Consider the following 21999-nt stretch of genomic DNA (forward strand, 5'->3'; position numbering starts at 1 on the left):
AGGAAAATAACAACCAACATGTCAGATTATTTCCATACGTCGGACCTTCAAGTTGCCCTAGCAGCTCTGAAAATCATACAAGAGTCTTTTCAGCAGTTGTACAAAATATTCTAAGATATTGGTGTTGTTGTGTGGCAGTGCTTCACATTGCCACCTTGCCGCCTGGAGTGCATACTACATCGAATTTCACACACTTTTGCATCACCATATGCACGCGGATTTCCCAACCATAACGCTCGTCTAAATGCAGAATAAAAAATGATAGCGCAACGCCACTTTTGCGTTTTCTCTTCAGATCGTTTTCGTGTAAACATAGCCTTAGTGTTTTGTAGTTTCACAGTTCCTGGACTCCCTGCCTGTATCTGGTTTTCCCGTTTGCCTTATCCCTGCATTGTATGATTGCTGATTTGGACTGCTTACCTGGTTTTGACTTTTGGATCTTCCTCTCAATAAAGCCTGCATTTGGATCACCACTGTCTGTTTCCACTGAGCAGTTCATGACAGTAACAGTACATGCATTTTTTTTTTCAAAGTAACAGTAAAGTAAAGATTCACATTGGGGTCCTCATGAGTCCTCCATTCTGAAATAACAACCGGCTGGATGTACATTATGCCACTTATTAAACAGCTACTTGCCACACAAGTAAACAATTTGACAAAATATTGATCTGAGTCAATATATTTAAATAAATAATATTATAAAAAATATATTATATTATTTATTATATTAATAGCCACCCATGAAAGAATCATATTCCCAGGCCATTTTGCTACAAGGTTTGTTATTTTCAGTGAAGCATCACAGACTATCATTAATTGAATGAAAATTCTTCCTGTTGACATATAGTTCTTTATCATCAGACGGGGCCTAAAAAGATAGTTGTTGAGAGCAAGTTAAAAAGGAATGTTGTTAATATAACCAATTCATGTATTGCATATTATTTATGTACAGTATATCCCATCCACTGCACCCAATACATTTGGAAATGCTGCCATCTCAACGAATTTTTGTTTAACAAGGATTTGTTGTGCCGCTGTTGATAGGAACTTGATAAAGTTCTTCACCATTCTGATGAGAGCCCTTGACACGCTAAAAACAATTCAGCACACACTGGACTGACTAATTCCCACAGTTTTACTGCTTGGAATGATCTGGAAGCACTGAAGTATCACGGGAAGGGGAGAGGATCTTGTTGTTTTTCGCTGCAATTTATCTCTCAGAATATGTGCCAAATACATTACTGAGTTTCTTGGCAGCCTATAAAGTCTAAGCAATGCATGATCAGGAAGGGTGAGAGGATCTTCTCGATCTCTAAGAGGCCTTTCTGGCCAATTGGCAACGCACAGTATTTCCATCTGGAACACAAACATCTAATTAGCCAAGTATGCTAGTTCAAATAGGATGTTAGTTTATATAAGTTAAATGTTTTAGTAGTTGCATAGTTTTATGTGTCATAAGTTTTATAATTTTGTAAGGTTTAATATTTGAAAAAAGAAATAATTTGATTAAAAATCTTACCCTTTGGGGATCTACGACTAGTTGGCAGTTATCCTAACTTTAAGAAGTTATTTGAGATGGTTTTGAAGAACATTATTTTCAAGAATTTGAATTTTTCTTAAGTTTTGTCTTAAGAAAAAAGATAAGAACATTCTTTAGAAGAGATTTTTTTGGGGAATACAAAATATTCTTATCTTTTTTTCTTATGTTAGAAAATAAGAAGAAATTGGCGAATCCAAAATAGATAAAATGTTTGATGATTGCAATAAATCTCCTGGGAGTGATCAGATATAAAATGTTTTGTGACTCCCTTATCAAATCTTTTGTTAATACCTTCTATCATCAATGAAAGGGTCACACGTATGTGGCTATACACAAGCACAACGAAGAAGACAGGGATAAATCCAAACAGGCTTTAATAATCCACAAATAGATCCAAATTAAGTGAGAGTAGCATCCACAACTAATGCTTGACATCAATAATACCCAACAACTAAGGAAAGAATGGCATGAACTTCAATACTGCCAATAATAAGATGTGCACAGCACTGAAAGACAAATCAAATTAACAACCATAACAACAAACTATCTAAGGGAAACGGTGCAAACTGAAAACAACGTCCAAATCGTTTGAGAGTGTTACAGAAAGAGTGTTATTACAAATAACAATTGTTATAGAATAGATAATTTGTGACAAATCACAATGTTAAATAATGACTATAACATTTTGCTGTTCTAGCATTCAATACTGTTAGACATAATTTCATGTTTAGCATATTACTGTAATGCTGTCTTTAAAAAAAAATATCGCTGAAACCATAGTTTGTGGAATTCAGGTTAAAGATGCAATTACAATTGCAATTACAATCAAGAGTTTATCATCTCTTTTCTGTAATGGATTGTACCAAGTCATCATGTTTCCACACTATGTAAACTATTAAACAACATCATATGGAAAGATAAACCACACAAAATCAAAAAGGAGGTCCTAAGAAATAATATTAATGATGGAGGTCTTGGACTTATTGATTTGACCCCATTCAACCATGTTTTAAAACTAAATGGTTAAAAAGATTCATTAAACAGACATACTCTTGTATGGTATATATTTAAATTGGAGGTATTTAATTTTTGTAACAGTGCCTCTGCTCAATCAGTACATTAATTACCCATTAAATTAAATTTAATTAAATTTAATTCCATTTGGCGAGGGACCATAAACAATCTGTCCGGCTCTCTGCTGCCGCCTTTACGTTGAACTGTGATCTTTGTGCTTTCTCATGCAGAGACCTGTGCCATTACTCAATATTTCACACACTTAAAGACTCATCTCCGAAACAGAGAGAGTGTGAAATGTCCTTTTCAAAACTGCAGCTTTCAGTCTATAGTATAGTACATTCCATGCTCATAAGAGTAAAAAACATCAGCAGCGTGGAGTAAAAAATCGTCATACTGACATTTATCAAGCTTGCAATCCGGATCTTCCAGACTCTGAAAATACTGCTTTTGAAGAAAATTTGGATGATCTGGACCTACCAGCTTCTCCGTTATCTTTACCGTGTGAAGAAAATGTGGAAGATTTACTACATCGAAAACTAGCATCATTCTTTCTTCGGTTGCAAACAGTTCTTCATGTTTCCAAAGCAGCAACCCAAGAAATTGTAAATGAACTTGCCAGCATTTTCGCAGTTGCAGAAGAGTTTGCACCTAAAATAATTGAAGATGTTTTGAGCAAGCACAACTGTGCATTAAGTGATACAGTTATCAGTGCCATAAAAGAGATAATTTTGAAAGCAAATCCATTCAGTTCTCTGACAAAGAGTGGCCCTTTTAGCACAGAATACATACGGACAATTTTTTACAAGGAACACTTTAAAGTGATTCAGCCTGTTGAATATGTTATAGATGCGTCGTCTTCAAGAAAGTGTGTTTATATTCCTATTTTGCAAACATTGTCAGTTCTCTTAAACCGTAATGATGTTCTAGATAAACTTTTGCAGACAGAAGACAGGGAATATTTTCCAGAGTGGGCCCAGTTTAAGTCATACAGGGACGGCCTATATTGTAAAGAGAATCAGTTGCTTTCTTCAGAAGATCTAATAGCTTTGGGATTGTATTTTGAAGTATGTAATCCATTAGGAACATCTAGAAAGAAACATAGGATCTGTGCAGTTTATTGCGTGCTTTCAAATTTACCAATTCGGTATAGGTCATCTGTCGAATCAATATATCTGGCATGTCTTTCCTACAGCAGTGATGTGAAAAAATATGGCTACAGTGCCATTCTTGAGCCGTTGCTGAAAGACATAGAAGTACTAGAAAATCAAGAAATATATGTTCAAAAACTGGGAGAAAGAGGTACTGTACTGTATGTGTCTGTGGACAAATCGGGTGCGCACTCACTTGGTGGCTTTGAGGAAAACTTCAATGTGGTTAAATTTTGTAGATTTTGTTTGGCCAGTGACTCAGAAATTAACATTCACAAAGTAAGCGATTATTTATTTTCACTCAGAACAACCGAAGCTCATGAAAACATCCTTCTGGAATTAAAGGGGACAAATTTGGTTTCTGTGGACGGTGTAAAAAGACACTGTGTACTTAATAGACTCTCTCATTTTCACACAATACAAGGATTCCCCCCAGATTTCATGCATGATGTATTGGAAGGGGTAGTACCAAAGGAACTGAGTTTATGCCTTAAATCTTTCATTTCCAAACATTATTTTACTTTTGATGATCTTAACTCAATTTCAGTCCTTTCCTTTTAAATATTCTGATAAAATTAACAGACCTCAACAAATTCCAAAATCTTTTGCAATAAGAGGCACTATAGGGGGTAACTGTCATGAAAACTGGACTTTATTGTGATTCTTGCCATTGATGATTGGTGACAAAGTACCAGAGAATGACAAAACATGGCTGTAGTGTTTTGTGTTCGGAACAATAATCAGACCAAGGAAGAAGTTCTCAAAACGTCTTTACTCTTCAACATCCTAATACAGACTACCAAACTACCGAAGCCGGTTCGCTCAGGTCGCGATGGTGACACATCGACAACCTGTTCAGCTGGTTTAATGAGAACCGTAGGCGGTATTAGCTTCACTGGTGCACTGGGGACAACAGCTGGAAAAACACAGTCCCTGGTGACTGGTGGTTCATTCTCAACCACTAGTGAGGGCAAAACTTTTTGAATTTGTTCACACTTTTCTCGCCATGGCAACATGTGGTCGACATGCACTGTGCGTTGCCTCTGACCCTTCTGTACCATGTATGTGACAGCTCCCAGTCTTTTCAGCACTTTTGCCTGAGTCCATTTCTCCACTCCTCTCCTGAAATTTCGGACACGGACAGCTTCCCCACCCTGAAAGAACCGAAGACATGAACCACCACTGTCATGATGACGTTTCTGTGTAGCTTGTTTTGCAAGCTTGGGCTTAAGCAAACTGAAACGGGTCAGAATCTGACGCTTCAGAAATAACTCAGCCGGAGTCCGACCAGTCACTGTGTGGGGTGTACTGCGGTACATGAGCAAAAAATTTGCAAGTCTATGACTAAGTGGCAAAGAAGCCTTTTTCTCCGCCTCCAACACATTCTTCGTCAACGCACGTTTCAAAATCTGCACTGACCTCTCTGCAGCTCCATTTGATGCAGGATGGTATGCAGGTACAGCAGTGTGTTTGATACCGTTTCCCTCCAGAAACTGTGTAAACTCCCTCGACACCAGCTGTGGACCATTATCTGATACCAGCTCTTCTGGCAGTCCATACGCAGAGAACAGGCTTCACCACACTACAATGGTGTTTTGAGATGTGGTGGAAGACATGGGATAAACTTCTAACCACTTTGAATGGCTATCAATAACCACCAAAAAATATTGTTTATCCTTCTCTGCAAAATCAATGTGAATTATTTGCCACACTCTTTCCGGCCACCTCCAGCGGTGCAGCGGTGCGACTGCTGGCATTTTCTGAACAGCTTGGCAGATAGAGCAACCTTTCACCAGCTCTTCAATTTCCCCATCACAGCCAGGCCACCACATGTAACTGCGAGCAAGAGCTTTCATGCGGCAGATACCTGGGTGCACATGATGAAGGTCTTCCAGTAAGCGCTGTCGATAACCTGGGGGTATGATGACTCGCTGGCCCCAAAGAATGGAACCTTGTTCCGCTGACAACTCCTGCCTGCGTATGAAATAAGGCCGCAGTGCTTCCTCCTGAACATGACTGGGCCAACCATTCATTGTGTAGCTCCACACTTTGTTCAGTGTAGGATCTTTTAAAGTAGCTCTCTCAATGTGATCTGTAATCAGTGTGAACTTCCTCCCATAGAGGTATTTAAGGAATTTCTTAACTCCAAAGATGATAGCCAGTGCCTCTTTCTCGATTTGGGCATATTTTCTTTCAGCCTCCGTTAATGAAAGAGTGATTCATGATGTTCGGAATTTAAAAAATATCTTACTCACTCTTGCTACAAAGCATCAGCTTACATTAGCTTATTGTCTAGACCTACCCAGTTTTTAAACCTGACTTGGAAGTTGGGCATGTTGCTTTTGTTTCTGTGGACACTCTGGAGCACTCAATGAAACGGGCTATAGAGGACGAATTTGAAAATATCACCACGGTATCTCGCAAGTCATGCATCTCTCCATGGGACTAAGTATGCAGAAGGAATGTTCCTGGCTGCGTTCGAAACCGCATATTTCCCTACTATATAGTATGGGAAAAAGAGTAGGCGAGCGAAAAGTATGTACGAATCATAAAAGAGTAGGCGAGAATTACCTGGGTGACGTACTAATTCTCGCGAGATTCGGACGTACGTATACTAATAGTGCATTTGAATATGCCTACTTTCCTACTATATAGTAGGAGAAAACCGAAAGAAGCTGTAGGTTCGAAACGTCAGTATTCATAAAAGAGTAGGCGAGAAGTTCCCGGATGGCTTACTGCTTCTGCCCAGATTTCCGAGTGCTCAACCGATGGATACTTTTCTATCCCAGGAGGCCATGGGAGAGCATACGTCATAATCGAACATCGCGGAGATCAGCGATGCGGGGGTTTTCAAATGTGAGTAAACACGGTTCCTTGTGTTTAAATCGTATGTGTTAAACTACTATAGAGTAAACGTTTTAACTGTTGAAGGTGTAAAGGAGTTAGACAGTATAGTATAGTTGTGATTTTGCTGTAAAAAACATGTTTTATTATCTATAGCTAGCTAACAGGGGAGCTCCAGTAAGCACACATAACGTTACGTCTCTAAAGTGGATTTACATAACCATATACATCTTAAACACACTTATTTAAAATGTCTATTTACATCTGAAAAGAAAATATGCTGAATTTAGATAATAGCTTTAATAGTTCACCCAAAAATGACAAATTCTGTCATTAACTACTCAACCTCATGTCGTTCCAAACCCGTAAGACCTTCGTTCATCTTCGAGAAACAAATTTGAATATTTTTGATGAAATCTGAGAGCTTTCTGACCCTTCATAGACAGCAACAGTACTACCATGTTCAGGGTCCAGAACGGTATTAAGGACAAATTAATTTGTGTTCCGAAGATAAACAAAGGTCTTATGAGTTTGGAATGACATGAGAGTAAGTAAATAATGACATAATTTTCATTTTTGGGTGAACTAACCAGTGGCGTAGGCAGAAATTGTATTTTGGGTGGGCCAGTGAAAATGTGAATGGGCCTATAGTTTTTCATAGAAAAAAATGACTTCAGTAATAATTAACCTTAGAGAGTAGAAAAATGAATCGACAAACTGCAAAAACAGTTACACCTTTATATTCGGCAAATCATCATGTTCAACCAACAGAGCTTAATAAAGGCTGGACAAACCAGTGTAGACAATAACCTGTCTATTTTATTCAGGCTAGTCAGCAGTGCAAAGACAGTTCACCCGAAAATAAAGTAAGCTAAAATAATAATATCGCAATTAGATCGGCGGGTAAACCCGCGTCGGGCTGACCGGGAGCGAGGGAGCAAGAAGCAGCCGCCACCAGCACCTGACTAGCCTTCTCCTGGGGTAATGAGTCTGAAGAACTGGGCTGTGTGGACTCGGTAGTTGAAGGCAGTGGTGTGTCTTCTTCCTCAACTCTTGCTTTTTTCAAATAGCACATTAAAGAAAGTTGTTTAGCCATTATTGTGACGCCGACGCCGCTGTGAGTTTTCCTGTCGGAACCCCCAGCAACCATAGCAACCAATAACGTTCCGGAGAGAGGCTTTCTACAACTTGCTTCGACAGTTCCATTTTATTCGGAAAACGAATTAAACACACACAGCAGTCAACAATAAATCAGGTATATATTAATATATTTTCTTAAATACATTTGAATAAAAATAAACTAAAAATGTATTTTTATCAAACTTGCCTGGGCGGGCCAGTGAGTAATGTGGGCGGGCCAGTGCCGCCCCGGCCCAATACTGGCTACGCCCCTGGAACTAACCCTTTAAATGTTAATAAAACAGCAAAAGACAAAGAGAAAATCATTCACTGCTCTGGACTGAATATCTTCTGTAGTTTTAATAAGAATCGGTGTAAATTTGTATGTTATAAATTAAACGTATACAATTTGTCATATTAAGCCTATGAAAACAAATTAGCAAGTGTATCTATGTAGGCTATGTATTTACTTGTTATAGCCATTATATTACAGATGTAGAAATTTTGAATGTAGCAAATACTTTACTGCTTCCACTTATGTAGGCTGAACCTGTTTATGCTTGTTAGCACTTCTACTTAGTACAAATTATTTATGTACTACTTTATTAACACTGTATGGTGCCTTTCTCCGAATTACTTTCTTTGCAGATCGTAAAGGTTCCACTCCAACTTCAAATTGCTTCTTCGAGTGATCATCTCTGAACCGGACATTCAAAAACTTATTGTGTGTTCACACCGAACGCGAATTTAATTATTTGCGCGAGTAGAATACATACAAAGTCAATGCAAAGAAGCCGAATAGACGCATCATTCGCGCCGGGCGTCGCGAATGAAGCGAATTGGGCGACGCGTTTGCCGCGAACGTCTTCCGCGCAAGTTGAAAAATTTGAACTCCAGAGGAAGATTCAAGCGTCTAACTAGACGCGATAGACGCGCATTTGACGAGTTTGGGAACTGCAGTATTGCCTGTATCACATTCTCCATCAACATCGACTCAAGTCAGCAGCTGTGTCTCAGAGATAAAACAGAGTAGTTCACATTCATGGCCTGCTGTCTTTTCTATCCCCACCTCATCATATGATGTTGAGCTGAGACTAAAGCATGGTAATGAGGCTTACCGTACAGATGGAACTCTTCTGAAAATGTTACGAGACATGCAGACAGAAATACTGGATAAACTTGCTGAAGCAGTGTTTGCTTACAAAGCTTACCCAAAAAAAGAGGAAATCAAAAGTGTTGTCATTGCTCTTGTTGAAAAACACCCTTGTCTGAAAGAAAGGGGATCTGCAGCTGGGTGGTATAGTTGGAAATTAAGTTTGACATGGAAGATGGGAAACTACAGGTCAAAACTAAGAGATGCAGGTTGTAAAGAACTCAAAGTGAATTCTGCAAAGAGAGGTATAGAGGGACTCCAAGGACAGCGAAACAAAGTGAATAAGCCAAAAAGGTCTGAGACAAACTTTCTCCCAGATCACCCTTCAGGAAAAGACCAGGAAACACTGGAACACGAAAGGGAACTGATGTGCCAGGAGATGAAAAAGAGGAGTCCAGACATGAGTTTTGTGAATGCAGCCATGAGCAGCACATATTCTCACCGGAGACAGGAGATAGTTGAAAATGAGCCTGAAGTAACTGAAATGAAAAAAAGGTGGCCGGCTATTTTTTGTGAGAGACAGGTAAAGTCCCATGCTGCTGAAAATGGTGTTTAGATGAATACGTAGATACTTTTTTTGCAGTGTTGTTTAACATGTTGCTGTTATGTTTGTCATTTAATGTAATTACTTTATATCAGTGCAGAATTCAACAGCCTAATGTCACTGGACCTGAGCAAGTCCTTTTATGAGGGTCTTGACCGCTATCTACCAAAACTGCTGTGCCTGTACCGTTCAAAGTGCTGTGCTGAGATTGCAGAAATGAGGCCCATAATGGACAGCCTAGATAAAAATGTAAGTACATATATTTCTACTGTACTTTTTTCATAAACATTATGAGCAAAAATTATTTCCTTTCTTGCAATTTCTCTTGTCCTGCATAGGTTTTATTAGTGCTGCAAAATATTGAAGAAAAAGGTGATGTGCCATGTGTTAATGCAGAAGTATTTAAAATCAGTTCAATTCACTTCTTGACCTTCTAGTCAATAATTTTATCCCTTAAAACTGTTTTATCTTTGATTATCAAAATGACATATTTAAAAAAAATTCCCTGTGAAATCAATTTCTTCAGGCCTTAAAATATTTTTGCTTGATTGCAACTTTTTTATACCCTTGCTTAATTTAGTGTACAGATCAATGAATATGCAAAATGCCTCCATTTATTCACAGTGTATAGTATTTTACCTAATTATCTCAGTTTAAAGGGATAGTTCATCCAAAAATGAAAGTTCTGTCATTAATTAATCATCCTCACTTCGTTCCAAACCCCAAGACCTTCATTCTTCTTCGGAACACATATTAAGATATTTGTGATGAAATCCACGACCTTTCTGACCCTGCATAGACAGCAATGTAATTACCACGTTCAAGGCTCAGAAAGATAGTAAGGACATCTACAAACCTCCTTGCTGATCAAAGGGATCCAAAGATCCCAGCCCACCCATCCTGACGCCAGACAACCTATAACGCTAGACATTCCCACCAAATGTATTCACACCCTCCGCACAAGCTACCAGCCCCTCAATACCGAGCTCTCGGGAGAGTCCTCAGATGCTTTCCAAAGCTATATCAGGACCAACCGGTTCCACATTAAAAAATCCCCGGTTGAGTACCCATTTTTCTTTTTTCCCCGTTTCCTCTTTCTGTCCAGTGAGCTTTGGGCAACGAGAACTTACCCGGTAGAGCACTTACGTTTTCTCTCTCGTCCAGCGAGCATTGGTCTCACAGCGGACGCAGCGAGAACTTCCTGCAAACACTGGCCTCCCAGCGGACGCAACAAGAACCTTCCAGTAAGCATAGGTCGGAATTGTCACTCAACCGTCGGCGGGTAAGGCCCGACGGCCACGAGCCGCCCTCCTGGTTGAGCATCCAGGCCCCTTCTCGAGATGCCAGCCCGCCAAACTCGGCACTCATTTAGTCTTTAGTCCGGCGGCTGTCCTCTGCTCTTTAGCCTTTTGGGGGGAGTACTCTGGGTTCGGGCCAAACTCCGAGCCCTCCCCTCAGACAGCACGCCAAAGACGCATTAAACCTTATCCACTCTAATTGTATGTAAGTGTGAACTCGTGAAATGATGTTCTATTAACAAAGTTCGGGAGGAGCACGTTCAGTTAATTAACACGAGTGGAGTGCACCCAGCAATCAATGATAAGAGGTATATATAGATTCAGCAATCTCACCTCACTCCATTGATAGTTTAGCAGCATCCCTCCACCGCCCCTTCTCCACACTTCTAGTCCTAAACACTTACATGGGGGGGAGGGTGGGTACTCTGGGTTCGGGCCAAACTCCGAGCTCGGAGCCCTCCCCCCGGACAGCACGCCAAATACGCATTAAACCTTATCCACTCGAATTGTATGTAAGTGTGAACTTGTGAAGTAGATGGAGTATGTATACGATTAAATATAGCAAAGTCTAGGGTACAGAACAATGTAATATCAGCAATAGCACTCTTCAGACTGTAATTGTTTCCCTTTCGGACATCTTAAAAATTAATTTGCATGGACTCTCAGTGATAAAACCCATGCTTTTGGAAGATGATTTATTTACAGTAGAGCAAGTCCTGAAAAAAAAATCACATTACATCCCCATGAAAAACAATAACTGTCCAAATAAAGTGAATGATTGAGAGATATTCTCAAACTGATTGAAATGTGTATTCGAGCACCACTTGTCATGAAAGACATGTTGGTAGCACTTTACAGTAATACTCATGTTGTGTTTAAGTCTTTGAGCTTCAGTGTTGTATGTGTGAAAGCACATTTTTAAGTTTGTCATTTTTTAATACAGCACATTGATTCCGAAGAAGATATGATCAGGGGCATGACTCGTGGAATCATCACAGTGGTGGAAGATGTGACTGACCCCATTCCTGTCAGGGGGATCTGAAGGAAGGACCCAAGAGCGATAGCAGGTAAATAATGTATTTAATACAACCAAGGGAAAAGCCGCGAAGGGCTGACAACAGAAAGTCTCTCAATAGCGATAGTAAGCAAAAGAGGAAAATGGGCTGGAAGGTTCTGGGGAAGACACCACAGCAACGGGAAACAGATAAGAGATAGCCTCAGCAGCGGCGGACAGGAAACCGTCTCTTGTCTTCAACAGCAGGATAACTGGGCGGAGTATGACTTTAGCGAACTTACAGTCAGAGAAGTCAGAAGATCAGAACGCATCGGACAGGACAGGACAGGACAGGACAGGACAGGACAGGATAGGATAGGATAGGATAGGATAGGATAGGATAGGATAGGATAGGATAAATTGGGAGGACGATCTGACACGCATGTAATGATTGATAATAATCTGGCAAAGGAGAAGTGGGATGGGGAACCAGAAGTAGGAAAACTAATCAGAAGCAAAGAGGTAGCAGGTGAGAAGGAGAAAGATGCAATAGCGATAATTGATGGGAGACGGCTGGTAGAGAATGAAGAGTGTAATAGTAAATGGGTGTGTCTGCACAGAGGGTGTGTGTGAGAGAAAGTGTGTGAATGAAAGAAGATAGCGTGTGTGACCAGAAGAGGGAGACAGAGAAAGGGAGGAGAATACCAGGATCATGACAATTCCATGCAACTTTAGTGATGTGGCCCTTGTAATCGAGGAAGCAGTTGTTCTGCGAGGACTTGGTGACATACCAAATGCGTATGTGAACATGATGGGATTGCTTTATGCTCTCAACATAAACTACCCAAAAAAACCTCAGATACACCTTTGAGGTGATTCAGAGGCTGCTGATGAACATTGGAGCTGATACCTGCAGTGCAAGAGTGCACTCCCTTAAAAATACATTGTTGAATTAAAGATGTTGTTGAGGTAAGGTTTTTTTTTTCACGTTTCACGCAGCACTGCTACTTGGGCGGAGTGATTTGCTCGCAGCACCTGAGACGCACCGTGGTGAGGAGCAGAGAGTTTGCTCAGAGTGTTGCGCTAATCATTTTGCACAAGTAGCAGTGCTTCGCCTTCTGAGAATATAGTTCCCAGCAGGCACGTGCGCACATAGACATCAAAGGGGGCTTGAGCACCTGCCCTTTTTATTCCTGGAGAGAAAGTGCCCTTTTTTCTGAGGTGCTTTTTTTTTTTTTTTTTTTTTTATAATATATATTATTGTTGGTCGTCGCTAGGCCCAACTTCTGCCTAGCCCCCCTAAAAATTTGTGATTAATGTAGGCTACAGAAATTCGAGTTCGCTTCAGTCTTGTTATTATCAGATTCAGCGCGTTCTTCATCTTCATTTCGCAGGCGCAGAGCAGAGAGCACGTCAGAAACAGAGGACAGGGTGTGTGTGTTCATCTGAGCCTCATTGGTCTGTCACTGCTCGTCAATGTCAGAATATTTGAGATGACCAATCAAATCAAAGTAGGCGGGCTTTATGTTCACAGACGCTGCTGCGCGCGAATTTTAACCATTTTAACAGTGCAAGTGCAACTCGACGCGGACGGTCAAGTGGGAGATAAGTAAGTAGCTAAACTTAACATTTCATATTTGACATTTTTTTAGGTCGTAAATGTTAAACGAATGACTAAAAATAATCAGTCAAACTAATATAGTTTTGTCTAATTTCGCCATTTTGAACTGAAAATAGGCCTATGTATCGTGACTCATGTAATGTAATAATTAGTTTACTGTCATTGTGAGGGGACAAGACACATTAACAAAGCCGTTTTCATCATGTTCGGCACAAGATTAATAATGAATGGTTACATATTGAGAATATAATACAAATTGTAGCCTTTGGTAAATTAAAAAAAAGCTCAGCTTTAGGAGGGGAAGAGAAAGTGATGAAGAGACTGAGAAAAAAAGAAAGCGTGATGGAGATGAGAAGAGAGCAGGTATTGACAAATAATCTTCTGCCCACTGACATGGTTTTAAAGCTATTTCTTATCCCTTTTTAGGGTCTTCAAACGTCTTGAAATGCACATATCAGACAAATAAAAAATTTGAACCCCCTACCAACCTCAAATTTAGGACCTCTTTGATTATAAAGCCCTGTCTACGGCCCTGTATTAGGCATAAGATCAATAATGAATGTGTAGCCTACATATTGTGAAGTAAATAAACGCGTCTGAGAAAAGGATTCATAGGCAAAATCAACCTATCAGTTGACCCTATGTTTACTTTCTTCAATGACAGACAAAAAATGAAAAGCCTAACGTTATATCAGTCAAAGCTCAGCTTTAGGAGGGGAAGAGACAGGGCAAGATAAAAACAAAGAGAAAAAGAGTGTGATGATGATGAGGAGAGAAAAATAATCAGCTGCCCACTGACATGGTTTTAAAGCTGTTATCCAATTTTTTTGGCCTTCAAAACATCTTAAAATGCACATATGTAGATCAGAGAAATCAACATTTTCTCGGGGAAACACCGAACCCTCTTCCGTACTTCACATTTGGGACCACAGTGATTATAAAACCCTGACTTTGCATGGTAATTAAACTGATTAATAGTGAGCATTAGATCCTAAACTAGTGTTACCTTTAAAAAAAAAAAAATATATATATATATATATATATATATATATATATATATATATATATATATATATATATACCCTCATTGGGGGCTTAGCCCCCACTAAAATGAAAATCCTAGTGACACCCCTGCTACAGATGCAATCAGATGGAGGATAAAACAAACTCCATCTAATTGTGAATTTTGAAGGTGCGTGAAACAATTGTGTGAGTTTGAGGAAGATAAAATTAATTAACTTTTTTAATTATTTTTTTTTAAAAGTCAGAGTTGAGTTAATATATATACTTTTTTGTTTAAAAAAAGTAAAAAAAAAAAAAAACGTAATTATGAGAAGTGCCCTTTTTTTCACTTGAGCCCCTGCCCCTCAAAATGTCTGTGCACGTCCCTGGTTCCCAGTATGTATACGGTTAAAAGATGCCTGTGTCTCATATGACCTTGTTATTTCTACACAATTACAACATATAAATAGGGATATGTTTTTTGTCACTTATTGGGAGCAGTATGCTAGCTGGAGTCATTTACTTCCAGTCTTTGTGCTAAGTTAGGCTAGCGATGGGTGCGTCATACAGAGTTACAGCATGCACGGAGATGAAAACTGTGTATGGACTTTTCTAACTCTGGGGGATACGGTGAATTAAGCTAAAGTCCCAAAAAGTCGCCTTGTTCCTTTAACAGGTATCGGATGGCATGAGGGTGAGCAATTAACAATGGTATTTACATTTTTGTGTGAACTGACACTTTGTTTTTCACATGAATACACTTTCCATGCATTTTGAAATAATTTTTCACCTTTAAACTTTATGAAATTGCAATACCATTTTATGTATAAGTACCTTGGTGTGACCCTTGATTCAGTTTTAAAAAACATGTAAAAAGAATATCGAGTACAGTAAAATTTTATTTACGAAATTTTAAACAAATTCGTCAATTTATACCATTTGGGGCTGCCAAAGTGTTTTTACATTCTATGATTTTATCACATATTGAATATTGTTGGACATTGACCGGTATGAATACACTCAAATCAATAGAATTACTCTATAAAAATGCCTTAAAAGTCTTTGATAAAAAGCCAATGTCCTACTATATTTGTAATATTTTACAAAAAACGTAATCTATTAAGCATAGAGAATTTTAAACATTTTAAATATGCCTGTTTTGTTTACAAAGTGTTAAATGGATTAGCCCCACCTCCCATGTCGGACTTCTTTAAACCAAAGACTCACAGTGGTGCCAGGACACGGGCCTCCGCTAGAGGTGACTGTGAGGTTCTTTTCAGAAGAACAGCCTTTGGACAAAATTCTCTGTCTGTGAATTGTAAGTTATGGAACAGTATCCCCATCACTGTCAGGGAATGTCCCAGATTTTCTATATTTAAAACCAAACTCAAAGTGTGGCTTAAAGCAAACCAGTCTTGTGATCATTAAGTGATTCTTCTTTTTGTTTTGCTTGTACTTATTAATTTTTGTCATTTTGTATGTTATAATCTCCGTATTTCTGTAATTTGTCTAGGGACTACGGATGTAAATTAGCCTTGTGGCTATAATCCGGCATGTTTACGTCTGTTTTTGTTGGTTCAATGCAGATGTTCATTAATGTGCATTGTCCCTATCAAATAACTAAATAAAAAAATAAAAAAATTGACAGATTTTTTTTTATTTTTTTTTATAATGAAATAATTTTTCTGTAATTATTTCTGTAATTTCAATATTCTATATAATGTATTTTTTTATTTTGAAATGAAATTTATTTTTCTGTAATTATTTCTGTAATGTATATATTCTATATAATGTAGTTTTTAGTTTGTATTTACAAATACTAAGAGAAGTGTTAGCTATTAGCTGTATTTTACAGTTAAAAAGTTGTAAAAAAGAAAAAAATTCATGGTAATCCTTTGAATAGGTTAACTGTGTTTGCCCTTAACATTTATTGATTTGTAAGGGACAATAAAATCGTTTGAATGGAAAAAATCTGTTATTTGTTTGGTTGAATGTGCTATTGCAAGTTGAGAAAATATGCCAAATTGAGTTCAATGAACATACATTTTAGCACAGATAACTTGACAATGTAAGTTATTGTAAAAAGTTAGTAGATTAAGTCAATAAAACTTAACTGAGACAAAGCAAAAAGATATCTAAAAAATTTTAGTTGAAAAAAAACAAAAAAAATTTACAGTGTGATTATCTTATAGAAGATGGTCAATCAGGTTCATTCTCGTGTGTTACGCAGCACATTTGAGCTTTAGCAAGAACCAATAAGGTTCATTCTTGTGTGTTACGCAGCATGTTTGCAATTCAGGAAGAACCAATTAGATTCATTATCTTGTTACACAGCACTCTGAGCTTCAGCAAGAACCAATGAGGTTCATTCTTGTGTGACGCAGCATGTTTGTGGGGAAAAAAATCGACACTGGTCGAAAAAAAGTGCTGCGATTGACCGCACCCAGTGTGTGTAGCTTCATAGGGATCTATTGTTTCAATTCAAGAGCGTCATTGTGACATACATTCGCATGGCTTAATCCTGCTCAGTGTGAAAGGCCCTTTAGTCTTAATGAACTTTTAGAAGCGTCAAAGTGGTAGTTGCGTAGCTGTCAATGGAGAGACAGAAATCTCTCAGATATCATCAAAAAGATCTTAATTTGTGTTCCGAAGATGAAAAAAAGCCTTGGTTTAGAACAACGTGAGGGTGAGGTTTATTTTTGAGTATTTAATTTAGGTCTGAGGTTTGTACAATTGAGTATACTGAATTTTAGAAAGGTATTAATTAAATAGAACATTCAATTCAGAAAAACTTTCTTAAGAATGACACTTTCAGTTGTTTTGTTGTGGTGTTTGTTCTTGCTCTCATGGAGATTTTTCTCCACAGAACATTGATGCAGTATTGTGATGATAAGACTGTGAAAATGACTAATTCTTGCTACTTGCAAAACAACGTTAATTCTTGTCATTGGGAATGTAAAGCTTCTTGTGTCCGTGTTTAGTTTGTGGCTGTGACTAAAGAGAAAAACATGCATTGTGGCCTGTGTCATTGCATTTCCTCATGTATACTTACTGTAATTCAAATGAATGGGGATGTTGCACAGAGAATTGAACTTTTGACTGTTTTGTAAAACCGAATTACCACAACTGTGAAGTATGAAAAGGAAATGAAATCTGGTTTCATGACCACGTACGACTGTGAAAGAGAACAACAAAGGGCACTGTAAGAAAACAGAACTGATCTTTAATGATATTTTTTTTTTATGTGTACCATTTCTCTAAAACATGCTTATGGTAAATCAAGTCTTGCTATAGTTTTAACGCACATACAGGGATGCAAACTTGTCAACTTAAAAAAAAAAAAAAAAAACTAAAATTAGACATTTTCCAGAATCATTAGTGCCATTTGTGTAGATGTGATGGGATTATTTTTTTCACAGTACAATAGTATTATTACTATAATAATATATTTAATTATTGTTTTTTTATATATAATTTCATAAAATACAAATGCTTTATTATTATTATTGAATAAGTTGCAAAAAAATAGTCAGAATGTGAGTCTGATACTGCTCCATTAGGCTGCGATCATGGGGCGTGTTTCAACCGAACCAGGAAAGAAAATGCCTCTGCACTCAATTGGATAGACCTAAAACTAATCAGAGCAAAGGAGTAAGTGACGTATGTTGAATCCCGTAGGAAGGACGGCAAAAACATCTTTCCGATCGACAAATGCTTTGATTGCGGTTCTCTGTTCCTCTTTTAAAACGAATACGCTGTCGATATCTTCTATAACAGATGCAATGGCGGAATCTACACATCTCAATTCCCCAGCGGCAGCCACCTTTTGTTGTAAACGAATTCAACCCAAGCGCTCTTTGGTGACGTGGATGATTACGCTACTGTTGATCATCTGTCCATCATCGTATAAAGCCCGCCCTGACAATTTGATTGGTCCGAACAGCTCTGGTTCGAGCATACTTGCTTCACAACGGATCAAGTCCAGACCGAACTTCCCGACCTCAAATGTTGTGGAAGGGGCTAAGTTCGGCTGGCATCCAGGCTACCTTAAAGGGATAGTTCACCTAAAAATGAAAATTAGCTGTGATTTACTCACCCTCAAGCCATCCTAGGTGTATATGACATTCTTCTTTCAGACAAATACAATCGGAGTTATATTAAAAAATGTCCTGGCTCTTCCAAGGTTTATAATGGGAGTCAATTGGTATTTCTCGACTAAAATAACTAGTCGACATACGACAAAAGAGTAACACTTGACTATTTATGACGTAGGATGTAGGAGTAGCGTAAGCTTTGACGCCTCTCGCGGTTCAAACAAACAGGGCTGGGCAACCGCGTTCGTCATTACGTTGTGCGTCAAGTTCAAGTGTTACTCTTTTCGTCTTTTGGCCGTCTGCCGGAAGCTAGTTATTTTAGTTGATAAAGTTTTAAATATGGATATTTTTCTAAAACGCATCGCTTCACTTCAGAAGGCCTTAATTAATCCCCCGGAGCCGTGTGGAGCACTTTTATCACGGATGGATGCGCTTTGATGGACTTCAAATATACCCATTGACTACCATTATAAAGCTTGGAAGAGCCAGGACATTTTTTTTTTATATAACTCCGATTGTATTCGTCTGAAAAAATAATGTCATATACACCTAGGATGGCTTGAGGGTGAGTAAATCATGGGCTAATTTTCATTTTTGGGTGAACTATCCCTCTAATTTTTTTTTTTTTTTTTTTTTTTTTTATTACTACTCAGTTTAATTTAATATATTGCTCATTGGTTTACGGCCCTCCAGCACTGTACACTTTGCATGTCTTTGAGAACCACTGGTTTAAGGAAATACTATGGTCCATTTTAATCCAAGATTGAAAAGAGCTGAAGAGATTGAAATGTTGTAATTTTGTGTACTGCTCAATCTACTGTCCCTCTCCTGTTACCATAGTAACCACCTTCTCAGCATCAGCACCCATATCATCAATAGCAGTATTGAGCGCCTGTAGCATAACAGTGAAAGATCTGCTGACGGATCTTGCGTGTCTCGGCATGGCTAGCTCCACAAGTCTGGTGGTTGCAGTGCTGGTGTCTTTCTCGGCCTCCGCGAGCCGTCTTTTAACTTCACTCTTGCTGACCTCCACAGAGAGAGCGCAGGTCCGCAGAGCCTTCATCCTGGCTGGGTCGAGACCCCGCTGCCTCGCCAGTCGCTGCAGAGACTCGTCATCCAGGCAAAGAGAGATCTGCGCCTTCGTTAAAATCCGTACGCCCACCGTAGCGTCCACCATGGAGGCCACCAGGGGTACGGGAATGGCAGAAATGCCACCGGATAATGAGGCAGCAGCCCACACCAGTGCCTTGAAGGCATCTTTCTTCTGAGTGACCAAGGATTTGGAAAATGTTGGAAGTGCCAGAAGAAGAGCATGCGCCCTGATCTCTGGAAGGTCACCTCGCATGACCTCTAAAAACGTTAGAAAGTCCAGCTTCTCCAAAGCGGAAGGTTGTACCAGGAACACCTTGGGGAGAGGAACACCTTCTGCCTTGAGCACTTCTAAGCTTTTCGCTTTCTTCACCTCCAGTGTTTTCTCGGTATCCTTCACCGACGCTAATAAGACAAAGTAAACTGTCTCTTTCTGCAGCGACCTTAATTCCCTCCACACCGCCACACTGTTAACACTAGGACTCTCTGTGAATGTGATAATGATGGCGTTGTACCGCATGGCTTTGAAACGCTCTATATAATCCTCGGCCTGAAAAGTGGGATCATTAGAGATGGGCGGCAGATCGAAGAGGCGATAGTCAGGATGTTTGGGGTTCGGGAATACGGTTAGTTCCCCTGGGGCAGCAGATGATGGAGAGCGGGCTGAGCCTTCGTCGTCTTGACTCAGCCCTCGAAGTGAGTTGATAAAAGTGGCTTTTTCTGCTTTTCTCTCCCCAGCGATTGCAATGTTGATTCTGCTGATCAGCATGTCCTCCATGGCATCTCTTATATCTGATATGTTGTTCTTCTCAATGGACTCCTTTAGCGTTTCCAGCAGGTTAAGACTCCTCGACACATCAGCCATATCTGTAAAATGACAACTAAACTACAAATACAGATGACACTTCTTTATAGTCTTCAACTGCAGTGTTAGAGTTATGTGCTGGATGTAATCAGATACAGTTCTATTTTTTTTTTTTTTTTTTTAAATTAAAGGGATAGTTCACCCAAAATTTAAAATTAGCCCATGATTTACTCACCCTGAAGCCATCCTATGTGTATATGACATTCTTCTTTCAGACGAATACAATCGGAGTTATATTTAAAAATGTCCTGGCTCTTCCAAGCTTGATAATGAGAGTGAATGGCTATTTGACTTTGAAAGTCAATTAAGACACATCTATTCATGATTAAAGTGCTCGACATGGCTCTGGGAGGTTAATAAAGGCGTTCTGAAGTAAAGTGATGCGTTCGTGTGAGAAAAATATCCATATTTAAAAGTTTATCGACTAAAATAACTAACTTCCGGCAGACGGCAGTACGCATCGGTTTACGGCAAAAGAGTAACACTTGAACTTGACGGCAATTGACGGCGCCTCTCGCAGTTCAAACCAACAGGGCTGGGCAACCGAGTTCGTCATTACGTTGTGCGTCAAGTTTTACTCTTTTGGAGCAGGCGTACGGCCGTCTGCCGGAAGTTAGTTATAGAAGCTAGTTATAGTTAGTTATAGAAATAGTTCAGCCATTTACTCTCATAATCAAGCTTGGAAGAGCCAGGACATTTTTTAATATAACGCTGATTGTATTCGTCTGAAAGAAGTCATACACCTATATGGCTTCAGGGTGAGTAAATCAAGGGGTAATTCTCATTTTTGGGTGAACTATCCCTTTAAAACTTTTATTCAGGGAGACATTAGATTAATCAAAAGTGACAGTCCATGACACCGAAGACTGGACTAATGATGCTCAAAATTTTGCTTTGCCTCCACAGTCATAATTACATTTTAATATTAAAATAGAAAACAGTTATTTTAAAATTCACAATATTACTGTTTTTATTGTAGCCTACTTTGATCAAGTTATAATATTTTAAAAATGTATTTATATATTAAAATCTTTTTTATATTTTAGTTAAGGCATTCTAAAATTTTACGACACAAAAGAACAGTACATTTATATAAAATGAATGTAATTTATTTACTGGCAAATACAGTATATAAGATCTAAATAAGAAGGCAAATGCAAGTCCAGAGCATGAAATGCAATTTTTAATTTAAAAACCTGCATGACAAACATACATTACCAGAGGTAAGAGACCCTTAGAGAAAAAGTTACTTACTATGTTACTTTCCATAAATTCAATATACTGTAATTAGTTAATGTAATTAGGAGCAATGCAATATTGAGAATAAAATAACCACTTTAAGTGGATTTCCGTTTCCATCCAAACACGTACCTTATTTCAGATCATTCAGGATGACAGCGAGTGTGGTGGACCACAGAAAATATCAAACCACACAAAGATGAATGAGACACTGACACTCTCACAGGCTATTTAAGGATTCTCAGTAGTGTGTGGAACATTCTAATCCTGTTATCTAAGGCCTAATCCTCCTCACACACACACACACACACACACACACACACACACACACACACACACACACACACACACGTCATCACAGAGGAGCAACCAGCAGGTCAACTGATTTACAATTCTTGAGGAATTTTTATGATTCCTATAAGAATGGTCATG

At 38.8% G+C, this 21999-nt stretch overlaps 1 protein-coding gene across 1 annotated transcript; it reads right to left on the minus strand.

Annotated features, from left to right (window-relative positions):
• Positions 1–19166: 19166 nt before the first annotated feature.
• Positions 19167–21965, minus strand: irgq2 (immunity-related GTPase family, q2). Its single transcript, XM_056271336.1, has 2 exons — positions 21700–21965; positions 19167–20349 (listed from the first exon to the last, which is right to left on the minus strand). Exon 2 carries the CDS (start codon positions 20326–20328, stop codon positions 19189–19191), a length of 1140 nt encoding a protein of 379 aa, XP_056127311.1. The 5' UTR covers positions 20329–20349; positions 21700–21965; the 3' UTR covers positions 19167–19188.
• Positions 21966–21999: the final 34 nt, after the last annotated feature.

Source organism: Rhinichthys klamathensis, unplaced genomic scaffold, assembly GCF_029890125.1.
Source record: "Rhinichthys klamathensis goyatoka isolate OS25496 unplaced genomic scaffold, OSU_Roscu_1.1 h1tg000316l_1, whole genome shotgun sequence".
Lineage (NCBI taxonomy): Eukaryota > Metazoa > Chordata > Actinopteri > Cypriniformes > Leuciscidae > Rhinichthys > Rhinichthys klamathensis.